This window comes from Pundamilia nyererei, unplaced genomic scaffold (genome assembly GCF_000239375.1).
Source record: "Pundamilia nyererei isolate P.nyererei 1_Seehausen unplaced genomic scaffold, PunNye1.0 scaffold00011, whole genome shotgun sequence".
In the NCBI taxonomy this organism is placed as follows: domain Eukaryota; kingdom Metazoa; phylum Chordata; class Actinopteri; order Cichliformes; family Cichlidae; genus Pundamilia; species Pundamilia nyererei.
In genome coordinates, this window is record NW_005187412.1 from 6,579,286 (window position 1) to 6,593,783 (window position 14,498).

The 14,498-nt window shown below is 40.7% G+C and overlaps 1 protein-coding gene across 2 annotated transcripts in view; it reads right to left on the minus strand.

Annotated features, from left to right (window-relative positions):
• sbf2 (SET binding factor 2) overlaps positions 1-14,498 on the minus strand; it is a 104,990-nt gene that overhangs the window by 49,170 nt on the left and 41,322 nt on the right. For both annotated transcript variants that reach the window (XM_005724339.1, XM_005724338.1), the window contains exons 5-16: positions 14,165-14,275; positions 12,958-13,063; positions 8,012-8,144; positions 6,007-6,115; positions 5,584-5,697; positions 4,055-4,132; positions 3,654-3,767; positions 2,748-2,876; positions 2,512-2,610; positions 2,155-2,359; positions 1,934-2,043; positions 574-723 (exon numbers count right to left, since the gene is read on the minus strand). In XM_005724339.1, the coding sequence (XP_005724396.1) occupies positions 574-723; positions 1,934-2,043; positions 2,155-2,359; positions 2,512-2,610; positions 2,748-2,876; positions 3,654-3,767; positions 4,055-4,132; positions 5,584-5,697; positions 6,007-6,115; positions 8,012-8,144; positions 12,958-13,063; positions 14,165-14,275 (1,458 nt within the window). The remainder of the gene's footprint in view (positions 1-573; positions 724-1,933; positions 2,044-2,154; positions 2,360-2,511; positions 2,611-2,747; positions 2,877-3,653; positions 3,768-4,054; positions 4,133-5,583; positions 5,698-6,006; positions 6,116-8,011; positions 8,145-12,957; positions 13,064-14,164; positions 14,276-14,498) is intronic.

Here is a 14,498-nt window from a genome sequence, read left to right on the forward strand (position 1 = left end):
GTTAAAATAAATCTCAATATTTTGTGGGAATAACACTGTAAATTTGACATTCACAGTTTGGGGAAGACAGCATTGAGTGTCTCAGTACAATTTCAGACTTGCATTGTAAGGAGGAAAAAATCCTTTAATTCATATAAAGTTTTGATAAAACGCATTGCTTTATAAGGCCACACAGTCTCTAAGCCATCAGGTTTGTGTAGTTCATTCATTATTTACTTATTCACCATCGATTTTCTTAGAATAACAGAAAAGCTCGTAATCCAAGATGATGTTTAAATTGACTTTTTTGTTAAAAGCAACAGACCAAAACCCAAATCTGGAACAAATAAAGACTTTACAACATTTCTGAACTTTAAACAGTTGATTGATTATCAAAAATTCAGGTATTTAAATTTCTCGATTAGTTGACTGATTGTAGAATGTGACCCCCGCATTGCAGGGGGGAAAAAAATCCAGGCTTTTCTAAGGCTGACTGCTTCTTCCTATCTGCATGGAATATTACTGTGCATGTTTATAGTACAGATGTAACAGTCTGTGACTTATGTTGGCAGGTTTATCTGTCACATCACTGACCTGAAGGGCACAGTTCATCATACGAATGATGTAGTCAAACTGTTGGTGGTCCAGTATGGCGCGGTTCTGCTGAACATGGAGACTGAGCTCCTCAGTCAGACATTGGCGGGCTGCCTTGCCTTTCAGCGCACGCAGTGCAGCCGGCAGCGTCTGTTAAAGTGAAGAAAGAGGGAAAGAGGGTTTTAGAAAGAAGTAACAGACCTGTGAAGAGAAGTCAATTAGCACAAGACACAGAAAACTATCAGTAATTTAAAACTGTTAAAAAAACTGAAGACAGGAAACCTTCATTTTATAAAGTATTTGTCAAAAGTGACATTCACTACAACAACTACAGGAGCACCTACAGTGCTATGAAAATTATTTGCTCTTTCCGGATTTATTATGTTTTTGCAAAGATAAATAAATATAAAATGCTGTTTCTTGCAAACCTATCTGCCCCTATGTGAAAAAATAAAATTCAAGCACACTTGGGTTATGCAGCAGGACAATGATCCGAAACACAGCAGCAAGTCCACCTTCGAAGTGGCCTAGTTAAAGCCTGGACCTAGTTTAAACAGGCCCTTCATGTTGGAAAACTGTCCAATGTGGCTGAATTTAAACAAACCTGCGAAGAAGAGCGGATCAAAATTCCTCCACAGTGATGTGAAAGAGTTATTGCAAATGCTTGATTACAGTTTTTGCTGCCAAGGGTGCCGCAACCAATTATTAGGTTTAGGGGGTAATTTTACTTTTGTTTGATGAGCTGAAACATTTAAATGTAACAGATTTCCAAAAACAAACAAACAAACAAACAAAAAAAACAGGAAGAGGATAAACACTTTTGCACAGCACTGTATGTATGTCAAAGACTTACAAGTTCACGGGGTGTTCAGAGAATTCCTGCTATGCATTTTTACCCTGTGTGCATGCAGATGCAGGTTCAGGTTATATAACTCCTGTATGAAGCTATAAGGATACATAAAACAACTGGCACTCATCCCATTTTAAACACACTGGAGTCATATTGGACTGAATGCTCACCTATGAACTCCTACAGATGAGGCTGTAGTGTGGAATATAACTTTGAGGAAAGATTCCTGTTCAGCATAAATACTTGCAGGAACAAACAGATCAGACAGGAATTGATCAATCCCAGTTGTAATTATTGCTTGGCAGCTTAGCCTGGCACAGGGATGCAGAAAGATTGATCACAGGCCTTATTTACTCCTGCTTCTAGGTGTCTGTGTACCAGCTGGGACATAATAGGACGATAAAGCTAAGGAGAGACCTGCTCCTAAACAGCCTGAAACTCTGGTGTTACCCAAAGCACGGGTGCCTTATGAATTTGTTTAAAGGTAGAAAAATAAACAGTGTGCATCACCTTTTCAGTCTCCAGAGTCTTGTTGTAAAAGATGAATGAGATGCAGTTCCTCACGACCTCCAGCCTGCGAGCGCTGTTAAACACAGAGTAACTCTTTCCCATGATGGATGCTGGAAAAAGCAAACAGATTGTTGATGAGTCATTTTAATTAAAAATTTACATGCAAAAAATTCTGTGAAATGTATTTTTTGCGCATAATAAGGTTTTAAAGTGAGTCATACCAACAGGTGGTCCAGCGGGTACTACACACTTTTTCTCAGTTCGTGTAGGAAGAGGTGCGCTGCTGTGTTTTGCTGTACCCTCCTCCATAAGCTTCTCCACCTTTTCTTCATGCAGCACGGGAAAAGGTATCTGGTGCACGCGCAGGTGGGATCCCTCAGACGGCCGAGGCACTTTCTGGAATGCCATGTGGGGGTTTGGGTTCTCCTAACGTACAACAACCAGGAAACAACATGGATTAATGGGACAGATTTGGAGCAGCACACGTGCAGAGCAGGCTAAAATGAGGAAATCAGACGTACACGGCACACCAGCACAACAGAGGAAACTTAGCAGTCGTTTGTTGCACGAGGACTTACATTTCTATAAAGCTGCTCGGAGAGCTCCCTGATGTGCTTCTGAAGCTTGGCGGGGTTGACCTCCTCTTCCTTAAAGCTGTCAAAGTCCAAGGCCACCAACTGCAAAGCACACCAACAACAAAGAAAACAAAATGTAAACTAGAAACAGGGTCAGTTGATTGAAAAGGTGTTTATGCACGAGCCTCTCTATTTAAAGTTAAAGGCTAAGGTTTCGGTGGTGCGTCACGGTACAGTACCTCATCAAACAGATCGCAGGCTCGGTAAGGTGGACCCCTCTCTGAGACAAAGCCGGCAAAGGCCATGCCATCCAAAACCTTGGTCAGGAAGTCATTCTCAATGAGGCCTCGCTGGCCCAGGAAGGCAGTCTGGATAATGTCAGATTAGAGCATTCACAATCACAAACCTTGTTCATATGGATTTACTACAGACTGCACACCAAGCAGCCATTTTTAGAACATGATCACAAAATATCTCTGCAAGGGGGACTTTTATATTGTTGCAACGTGGGCAAGTTCTTCAGTGTGCGGAGAAAGGGAAATAAATCCAGTTAGAAATGACTACATGCAAATGAATTTAATTTACTTTACACATAATTATATGTGCCTGTGGCTAGAGGAGATAAAACAGTTCACTCGAGCGCCCCACCTCCTGCTCCAGGATTCCAGGCGAATAAGCAGAGCTTTAGTTTATAATGCGATCCATGTGGGGTACTTTGAGGGTGATTTGCTGATGGGTTACCACGGAGACACCACAGACACGAACAAACAAAAACCCCGGCGCAAAACAAAAATGTAAACCTAATACGTTTCATATGGCTCACTGCCGGATTTGCCCAAGGTTACGGGACTGTGTCCGAAGCTTGGATAAACAAACGGATACCATCAAGGAAGAGTCACGAAGATTCTGTGACACGTTTAAAACAACACGCATACACAAACGCACGCATTAGACACCTCTGACAAGTTTATCTGTCAGGTCTTTATGTGCGAGTCCGCCCACACTGCTGGCTAAAGGAGCGCGGGCAGATTGATGGAACGTCGTGTTTTCTAGGGAGGAATTGCTTAACGAGCTTAATCAAAAGGTCATATATTGGCAAAAATGCTAATTTTAGCCCCGGGAATTTCATGACCTGGTTTTATTACCTTGTGAAAGTGGATCACGGGTTCAGAATGGATGCGGATGAGCTGCAGGCAGGACCTGTAGCCCTGAAAGAGTTGTGCAAACAACCTGAGAAAGACGGCTCTCACCTCCTTGTCCTGGAACACACACACACACACACACACACACACACACATTACTCATCAAGCAGCTATGCCACAAATGCAGTCTGATAAGGTAATTATACAACAGACATGCTTTTTTTTTTTTCTTCACTTGGGTTATGGGTTACCGTCAGTTAGTACCCCCACTCCAACGCTAACCTCCCTGTGATAAGAAACCTTTTCTGGGCAGCCTGTCCTCCATGTGTGGGAAGGAGAAGGACATCACTCCTTGAGACACTGAGGAACTTAAATGAGGCCAAATGTTAACGCCGCTGACTTACCAACAGCTTGAGGTTGGAGGGTGCGGTGCGAGGTGGGGGGAACGCGTTGTCCGCTATCTCCAAATCCGGGTGTAAAACCTAAGAAAATGAATTTAGATTCAGACGATACATTTGTTTTCGTTTATCCCAAGCATTCATGGAAAATAACTTGGAATGATTCCAACATTAACTTAGGGAATGCTGCGGGTGCACAGCGAGTGACCAGGTAATGTGGTAATCAAGAAGTGCCTTATTATTTCATTAGGAAAGCAAACATTTCATTAAACAAAATATAAGAATTAGCATTATTTCTCTATATATGCGTAGTGATGTGTTTGTCTTTGTAAAGGATGAAATGACAGATGACTTCTTGTGCAATCAAAGAGCTCTGCAGCACCTCCTGCAAAAAACAAAAACATTACCTGATCATCCCTTCAAGTTAGTCTCCCTGTGACAATTGTTTGTCTAGGAAACATACGTTGCACTCGGGCAAAGTTCAGTTCACTCCATAAAAGTCCTGCTGTGACTACCTGCATGTGACAGTCTCTGATGGCAACTGGATCATGTTGTCTGTGTCAAAATACACGCCTTCAACCATTTTTGATTTTCAGGAAGAGTCTCAGAGTGTGGCCGGGAACAAAAATAATCAAAAAACAACACGTGGCACAGATCAGATCAAGTGTTCTTCCTCAGCTGTCTCAGGATATTACAGCCAGTACTGATTCTCCAGCCTGTTGGGGCCCAAAACAAAAATACACAGGGGGCCCGTCCAGCCACAGGTCATCCCCATTCTGTTCTAAATAATGTGACATCACCAACAACAGTCTATAAAACAACAGGTAAAGTGTTACTAACACTGTAACTACTAGTTTCTATGTTCTTTTAGCCTACTAGCTATGCTAACAAGTCAGGTTCCACGTCTGACTCCTGGCTCTGACCTTGTCACATCACAGTGGAGACAGGTGGGGCCCACTTAGGGAGGTCATGTGTCTTTTGCTATCCTTGGAAACTGAGGGCACTGCTGTAATGTACAATTTGCCTGCCTTGCTTAAGGCAAGTATTACAGCAGAACAACTCGGTGACCCTAAGGGATAAATTCAGGGTGTCAATCTAGGAGCATGTACCTTGATACCCATCTAACTTGAGGAGCTGTCTTCAAGCTGGCCGACATGAGTTGTAGCTCAATCCTTTGCTCAATAACAGTGATGGAAGCTGGCTCAGGTTGTCAGCATTTGTTCTTTGTGCACGCGTATGTTCCACAATTAAATTGCAAAGCAGGGTTTCTAGGGAGAGATTTAAATGTTGCAAGGAGACGACCTTGAAAAGGTCAGGTATGTTTTTTGCTTTGTTTGGCCGGCATTACGGAACTTTCTGAGCACACTTCGTATACAGAACACAACCCACTCTATTACTCTATTATATAATGTTCAAAGAAAAGGAACTTCGGGAATATTTAAAATTTTGGGGTGCTCACTTTAGATGCCATCATCTTTAAATAATGTGGTTTTAGGTGTTTTTGTGTGCATGTGTGAGTTTGCGTTTGGGCTCACCAGGGACAGGGTAGACTGTGTTTGGTGTAACAAAGGTTCAGGTAGCAAGGACAGGTGGATACACTCAGGAATCTTTATTGTTCCTCCATCCAGGTCAGCAATGATAACATCCAACTGATCAAAACACACAAAACACTGACAGGTCAGTCTGATGAGAGTCAAATGCAACCAGCTAAATATAGAGAAATCTTTTAAAACCCAGTGTGCAAAAACAATCTGAAAAAATAAAAATGTCAATTTCGCTGGTCAGTAGAAAGAAAAAGTCCTTAAAGCAAGACCTGCTTTGAGGATATCAAAATAAGCCTTTAAAGACTTTAAGTTGTCTGTTAATGATTCATTGTTACCTTTTAACAATTTCTAATCTTTAACTTGTGCATGAAGGTAGGACAAATTCCTGGATGTCTGTGACACGTCTACACTCACCAGATCCTGGATTTCGTTCTGAAACATGGAGTGCACGCCGATGATGAAGGGCGTGGGTGAACTCAACACTTCCAGCAGTCGCGAAGGTAGAATAGGGATGTAGGGGTAGCTGTATGCATGGACACAAGGAAAACGCACAAATTTTCTCGGAAGAAAGATTAAGAAGAATTATGCAACGATTGGTCAACTATGAAGCTTAAAATATACAGTACATCCCCGCAGGGAAGAGGTTGTGTTTGATTGCGTGCGATGATGAAAATGGAGCTCGGATGACTAAACTTATTTCAAGTGATAAGAGAGCAGTAAAGCACGGAGGACATTTATACGGAAATTTTAAATGATCATCATCATCTACAGGAAACTTGTGTCAAAATTGCAATAAACCCCAGATAATTTAAATGTAGAACACTGTGTGTGGACACAGTGTTTCATATCATGTTAATACATAGTGGCTTCTAATTCTACCTGAACAACAGAATTACTCGAGACCACGATTGTGTACCAGTCATCTGAAACGCCCGTTACTTCTGTGCAAGTCCTGTTTTACATTTTTCAGTAACAAAAGGGTTTTTTGAGACGTGTGACTGTGTTTGTGCAAACTTCCAGCAGCTTAGACAGACAAATAAACCGCTGCTGATTTTTGCTGTTCTTGTTGCTGTTGGCAAACTTAGACCAAGCAAACAATGAAGGATACAGGCACACAACGCAAGGAATGGCAGAGTAGCATCATGGTTTTAGTGCTTTGATTGCTCATTTGTTAATAGGAACTAAATACACTCGCAGACACTTTATTAGGTACACCTTGCAAGCAAAGAAAGGGATCCCCTCAATTCTTCATCGCATAGATTCTGCAAGTTGCAGAAAAGATTTCTCCGAGATTTCGCTCCATGTTGACACGACAGCATCACGCAGTTGCTGCAGATTTGCCGGCTGCTCATGCATGCCCACATCTCAAGGTTGCTGTATTGGACTGAGATCTAGTGACAGTTATCCTGCTGGAAACAGTCATCAGAAGATGGGCACAGTGTGGTCATGAATGCTGTTCATGCCAAATTAGTCATCTGAATGTTGCTTCAGTGCTCAATGTGTTGTTCTTTTATAACCGCCGCTCACAGGACACTTCCTCTTTTTCTATAAACCCTAGAGATGGTTGTGTGGGAGAATCTCAGATCAGTAGTTTCTGAAATACTCGGACCATCCCACAGAGCACCAACAACGATGCCATGTCACTTAAATCATCTTTCATCTCCATTCTGATGCTCAGTTTGAATTTCAACAAGTCTACACACCTAAATACACCTAGTTGTATGCCAGCTGATTGGCTGATTAGATATTTACGCTAACAGTGAGTTAAATAGGTATACTTAATAAAGTGGCAGATGACCATATATCTCATACTTATAAATATTTATATGTATTAGCATCCTACTACACCACATTAGATCAACTTGATGTTGGTACTTTGCTTTCACATAAAGACACGGTGGCACGCCATGGCTGGAAATCATGTGGATGTAGTCGTTAAACTGTTACTAATATTACTACAATGATGGTTCAAGACGTCTTCTGTGAAAAAGGCTTACTGTCTCCTTCCTCCTGACGTCTTCCTTCCTTTTGCATGTTTTGTTGTTTAGTGTTATGTTTAAGAACCCCTGAACCCATTTGGCCGGATTAGCTTAAAATACCCTTTCTTAGAAGATATGTTTCACAAGGGAGAGTGATGAACAAACGTATCGGAGAAAGGGAAGGAGGTTAACCACATACATCTGAGTCATTTCAAGCAAACAAAAAAAAATAAAAAATAAAAAAAGAGGTTAAAGAAGGTTAAATTGTGTGACTTTAAAAGGTGATCTAATGTGGTGCAGAAAACTGTTTTTACAGAAATGAATGAAAAATTAACAAAGTTAATGATCAGTCAGATCACAAGCCAAGAAAGTCACAACTGCAGTCAATGGAAAGTCACATGAGATTCTGTCTCATCCAGCCATATCAAACACATACTCACCTGTATTTAAGAGGAAACATGAGAGCTTCCAGGGCACGGCATGCCTCTCCAAGCCGCTGGTAGCTGGTGGAGTGGAATAAGACCTTATGTTCTGTCAGAACTGCACAGAATAGGCTAAGAACATTTTGGATTCCTGAAATGACAAAAAACAAACCAAACCCCAACACAGAATGAAATAAATGAGGTATTTGCTGGAATGTGACGTCCACATTTTCCAGATCATTCATCTAAAATTGATTTGTGAAGGCCTTTCAGACTTCAACAACAGATTACAGCAAACAATGTGCACTTGGAAGTTCTACGATAACCATAAAAGCTTCAAGCCGAATCACTGAAATTCTAAGGAAAAAATATTCTGTACGCTCGTTCCTGTTAGGCGGAACAACGTGAAGAATGTTAATATAGAAAGTTCAGGACTTCATCTCATTGAAATTTGCTCCGGCTGTGATGGAAAAGTACAGAATGACTTCAGAGGGCATGAAAGGAGAACGCAAAACACTGACAGCAGTGTAGCCAAGACCACTTAAGGCTTTGTATGCAAGAACAATTACTTTAGCATCAGTTCTGTAGAAGACTACAACACAATGTGGTTCTGCTCTTGCTGAAGTTGTAAAAATTTTATTGCACGCTACAAAAAAAACTTTTTGGGAAGTGCACTTAAAAAAAGAAGAAGAGTGTTACAGTAATGCAGGCTGACTTGTGCCAGTTCTTCAATTAGTATTACCTCTTTGTTTTATCACCTCCTGTCTAAATGAAGCTACCACAGTCTGTCTTTGTATGTGGGCACTGCACTCTCTGTTTACTATACACACAGAGCAAATGTATGCAGATGGGAACACTGAGCTAAATTTATATATTCAAATAAATGCATAATTGAAAATACAATGTTTTTAAAAATATGAATACTTTGAACTAAACTGAAAGGGCAAATTCACTTTTGTTTATATTTCTTAGCTTGTATTATTATTTTTTACTACTGTTGTTATTTAGTGCAGCTGCATTAATTGGAAATAAAATTACAGTGACGCTGTGTAATCTGCACTGTGTCCACTAGCTGTGAAAATAAATCTGCATTCAAATAGGACAGTTTCTACTGAAACATTGAATATAAAGGTAGGTGAAAAGTCATCTCTGAAAAACAAAGGAAATTACACACTCTCATACAGTATAAATAATATTTCAAAAACTGATGCGACGATCAGGAAGAATTCTAAGTTTATAGTTCCTGTTATTGTTTCCTATCAAGCAACTGACAGACCAATTCATCACACATCGGAGTGATAAGGAAAGAGGAACACCGGCAGACACATCCGCGCCGCTGGGGGCGCTGGGTCTGGAGTCTGGCTGCCTGAATGGAGCGCTTCAGTAATAAACAGGAAACGTGCACCTCAAAAAAAACAAAAAAGGAAAAAAAATCTTCCTTTTTAAAATGAAAAAGCGTGACTTAAAAAGTCATAACAGGCACCAAATGATGTATTTTTGTCCGTAATTTTTACTGAGATACCGAGGCTTCCAATTCACAGTCACACCTCGTGTTCAGGTGTTTGCTTATCTCATGGAAACAGCGACACGTTTCCGAGCCCTAAATAAAAGAAGTGGCAGCAAAAACAGAACAGACAAAGGCAACAAACAACAACAGTCGGGCTGTTGATGGTCGGATTTATCTCGCTCCCGGCCGGGGGGTGGTGTTGGGGGGGGCTGTACTTCCTGTGCAGTGTAACATGTTTAACACACATTCCTCTGTGGTGACTCGATGACCTGTGCGCACAGAGCGATGTCCCGACCTGCCTGTCCCCATGCTAGTAGCTGATCCTTATATGGATGTAAGGACGAGCTAATAAGTGGAAACAAAACGCTTACGTGTAACTCATCAACCGACTTTCCAATCAACGTGCAGGAAAGTCAGGCTTTAAGGTCAGAGGAATCATTAACTCTACTGTCTAACTATGTCTGTAACTTTCAGTTTCCTGCACCTTTATAAAAAAATAATTATTATATAACAACCTGTGACAGCAGCAGGACAGATAAAAAAAAACAAAAGATTATGATTTCATATTCTTGCCAAGAGTGGAATAAAGAATAGATAATACCGATGCCGTGTCTACATATATAGCTTACAGACACGAGATGGTCAGGACAGTTTAGTCTGAAAAAACCTGCAGACAAAAAAAACAAAACATGCAGACTGAAATAATTGAGGTGGTTTCAAAACCCCATTGCCTGAAGTACATTTGTTCATTTATCCAACATTAAACTTCTGATAGAGTGAACCTGACTTTATAAGTTAAATTACAGTCATGGTATACTGTAAACATCACAAGATGAAAATATCAAGAATGAGTACATTCAGTATTTGATAAATTCAGCGTCACTGTCATGAAAGTAAAACGATATGAGGCTTTTATTGGGCGTTATAGGTGCATGAGTCATTTTAGCCATTGGTAGGTGGTTGCCAGGCAACTTATAATCATGTAGGAGTTCCCAGCCAAACCAACAGACAGTTTTTGTATTACAGTAAGTAACTATAAAAAGTGACAAATTGTGGCTTTGAGGTTTTTCTGGCTAGCTATTTTTCCCTTCTGCTAGCCTCTGTTTAAAGCTATGCTAAATATCTCATTGCTTTAGCCTTGTCAGAGGTAATTTTCTTCCTGAAAGTCATGATGATAGAAATATCATAAATATGACATTTTCTGTAAACGCCTGGGTAGGGCTGGGCTATATCATACCGTTCACAGTAATACCAGTGTAATGTTGGGCAACGATAGGAAAATGAAATATCGCGATAGAACGTGGGTAAAACGCGCGTGCGCAGTGCCTTTGTTTACATACGCACATGGCGGCGATGCAGAATGAGAAGAGCGAAAGTGGATCGTTAAATGAAACGAATGAACCAGAATTGGTTTGTAAAAATGCTGCAACTTCAGTGGTGTGGAACTGGTTTGGCTTTCATCCGTCAGGTACACAACAAAGCACTATTTTTGGTAGAGCATGCTAGCGGGCCGTCGTTATTACCGTGTTGTTTGGAAAATACGGCACACTTAAAATCAATCCTTTGATTTTTCTGAAAATCGACAGTGCCCCTTATAATCCCGTGTGCCTTATGTATGAATTCTGGTTGTGTTTACTGACCTCGAAATGATTTTATGTCGTACACGGCGCTCGAAAATCTGTCAAATGTTTCAGTACAACTTTGCTAAGCTATGAACCCGCAACGCTTGATGGATTGTCGGAGTGTTACGGCAGGAGCCTCGCGGAGTGATACGTACTGTGCTTCAACATAATATTACCGCATTGTGTGTGTATAACCTCTTTTTAAGTTTTGTGGATATTATACATGGTTACGCTGAGGATATGTCGGCCAATTTCCACTGGAAATGCCTTTTGGTTAAACTGTCAGTAAGGAATTTGCATTTGCACTGTTAATTTTTTATATAACTTTAATGCACTTAAAAAAGCTGCTTGTTTAAGTGAAAATACATTGATGTTGGTTTTTTTTGGCACTAATAAAGTTGAGGAGTTGTAAATTATTTTGTCTAGTGTCAATTATATCGTCAGTTATCGTTATCACAAATTTTCAAATGTATATCGTGATAAATATTTTTGGTCATATCGCCCTGCTCTGGGTACATTTAGCAGTGTTCAGATATTGATTTGCATGCAGAAGAGTACCTGTCTATTCATTTTCATTTTCAAAATTATTAACCGAGCAACCGAACTGTAATCATTGTGCTATTCGTACGTGACTCTAAACATTAGAAAAAAACTAACATGTGCAGTTCATCTTTCCAGCACACATGTACTGTATCCTACTTGCTGCTCTGAACTGCAAATATACCCTCCTGATTAAAGGAAGCAGGTTCAGGAAAACTGACTGGTCGTGATTCGTTATTATGTCAACATTATTTTGTTTTGTGTATCCAAATTGGCAACAAATGCATGCTCTGACATGACCCTAATTGCATATATCGTGTAAGAACACCTACCCCTCCCAATCCCCTTGCTGCTTCCAAACAAAACGAGGATGGTGTTAATACAGTCAGGATACAGAATCTACTCTGATGTGAAGCACATTCTCCTAATCAAGAGAGACCAAATGAGGGCCAACTTTCCATTACAAATCAGATTTCAGGTGAATTAGATTTAATCACACTCTCGGCTTACATATGCAAAAAGTGAAATAAGCCCCGCTGTTTAGGAATAACCCCAAAATCTGCAAACATAATGCAGAAAGTTCACAGCGTGGCTTTTGCCAATTTGCGGGTTTTTTTGGAGTGCTAAGAAAAACAATAGACACACTCCCTAAATACGTCTGGACTCCCTCATGATTGAGTCATTGCGTATCAGGCACGTCGGTTCTTTACCAGAGCACGTATCGCCTGTTCAAATCATTTAAGTCTGGACCATTAACATATTGTGCAAACACTGCAATCCGAAACCACAAAACCTAATCAAATCTTCATTATTGGCTCCTTCTACCCAGACAAAATTACAGAAACATTGATGGGACACAGAGAAAAACGCACAGCCGTGCTTGAGACGCATTTCATGTAGAACTAATCCGAGCTCTTAATGGCTCACCGCAAAAGTCCTACAGTAGTGGAGTTTGCCACTAGGTGATTAGCAAAGTTACACAGAGCATTTAAAAATCTGATAAGAATAAATGTGAAATATGTCAAGCATAAAGGCATTTTACTAAATAAGCTGAGACATTGAATGCTTTAAAGCTTATGCTTTTAAATGTGACTGCTGTCAGATTATAATAGCTACTAGAAATACTTACATGGTGATTGAGTCTACAGTACATGATAAACTGCAGCAGGGTAATGTTAATAAATACATGACAAGACATTTAGTCATTTCATTTCAGATACAACAATGAAGTCATAAATAAGTCATGTTGTGACTCATGATTGCTGGTTAGTAGTTATCACAGTTCCTTGACCCACCCAACTGCTGGAAGAGTAGAGCAATACTCTTGGATGTAACGGGCAGCGTGTCGTTCAGGGGTGTCTGGATGAGCTGACGGTCTCCTGCTCCCAGGCTAAATAGCTTCTGTAAACAGAAAAAAAAGGGCGTGACAGTCAGACAACAGCAATAGAACATTTTAACGACCATCACGTCTACAGGGTTGAGAAGTCCAACGACTGACAGTCACAGGACTGTTCTGAGCCCGTGGGGCATGAAGAAGATGCATTCTATTCAATGCAAACACTGTGCAGACCATCTGAATAAGTCTTTTTCTCACTAATCAAAAACATAACTGATATGGTGCACAGCTGCATCAATATAAACATGATTCATGCACTGCAAAGATTCAAAAACATATTTCCAAAGTGTGTACGTGTTGTTCAGATCAACACAGACTCTAATCAGTCACCTAAAAGCTGTGCTGTAATTATTCTCACAAATACATCCTGATTCACACCGTGTGCAGGTATCCTCTGATATAATCTCACAGTATCATATAAAGGTCTCATGGGGTCCTCATTCACACAATTCCTGGCATACCTGTATGTTCAACTGTGTTTTGTTTTGACAAATGAGTCTGCTTGGGTCTGGCAGACTTGAGGACATGAGATTTTTTGTGGCGTCTTGCTAGAGAACAGAAGGGGCCAAATTCTTCCTTCTAACAGCACATTATCCATCATTTAAAACAAAATCAGATGAGAAAGCAAGAAACCCGCTGTGGCAGAATGAGCGGGCTGCGTTTTTGTTCCGGGTGTTAAATAAATTATCTTATGCCTAGCTTACCGGAGCATTATCTTCTGACATTTGGCCACCAAAATACATTATGACATCAAGAGGGATCCTAATGCAGCGACAGTGCAGTACAGTCCTCAAAAATGCTACAGATAAAGTTCAAGAGATTTTCTTTCTTGCTCCACTCTAAGAGTTTATTTCATGGCAGAATGAGTAGACTAGAACTTCGCCTGAACCCTGAACATGATGGTGGTGACTGGCTGCAAAGCAAACATCAGTCTGCATCACTGAAACTCAGTCATCCACTTACAATCTGGCTGAAAGCAGAGCAGGGTTGACATCAACAACCAACTAGCACAAAGTCCTGGACCTGTGCCCCCCTCCTTGAAAAACCACCCAACAGCAGAGCTAGACAGTGATATGTGGACATGTTCTCTCTTAGGTCAGACTTACCTGAGATCCACCAGCAACAGGAACCAAGAACGTAAAAAGGTTGGCCACCAATCCCTCCAAAGGGAAACTCAGGCTATCGATGTAGACCGTGTAGATCAGCCCTAAGCACCCCTGTAAGAACAACACGTGGAAGACAACTAAGACATGGAGAAAAAGGAAAGAAGCAACCATCAATGTGCTTAATAAGTGTCTGCATTTTCTCTTTTTGGGCCAAGAGCAAAGGATCCTCAGTAGGTAAGGTCTGCTAGTAAGGTTATTACCATGGATGGTATGACTGGCCTTACGCCAGCACAAACTGACCTTAATGAAAGGCTCAAAGTTTCTTATACACCTG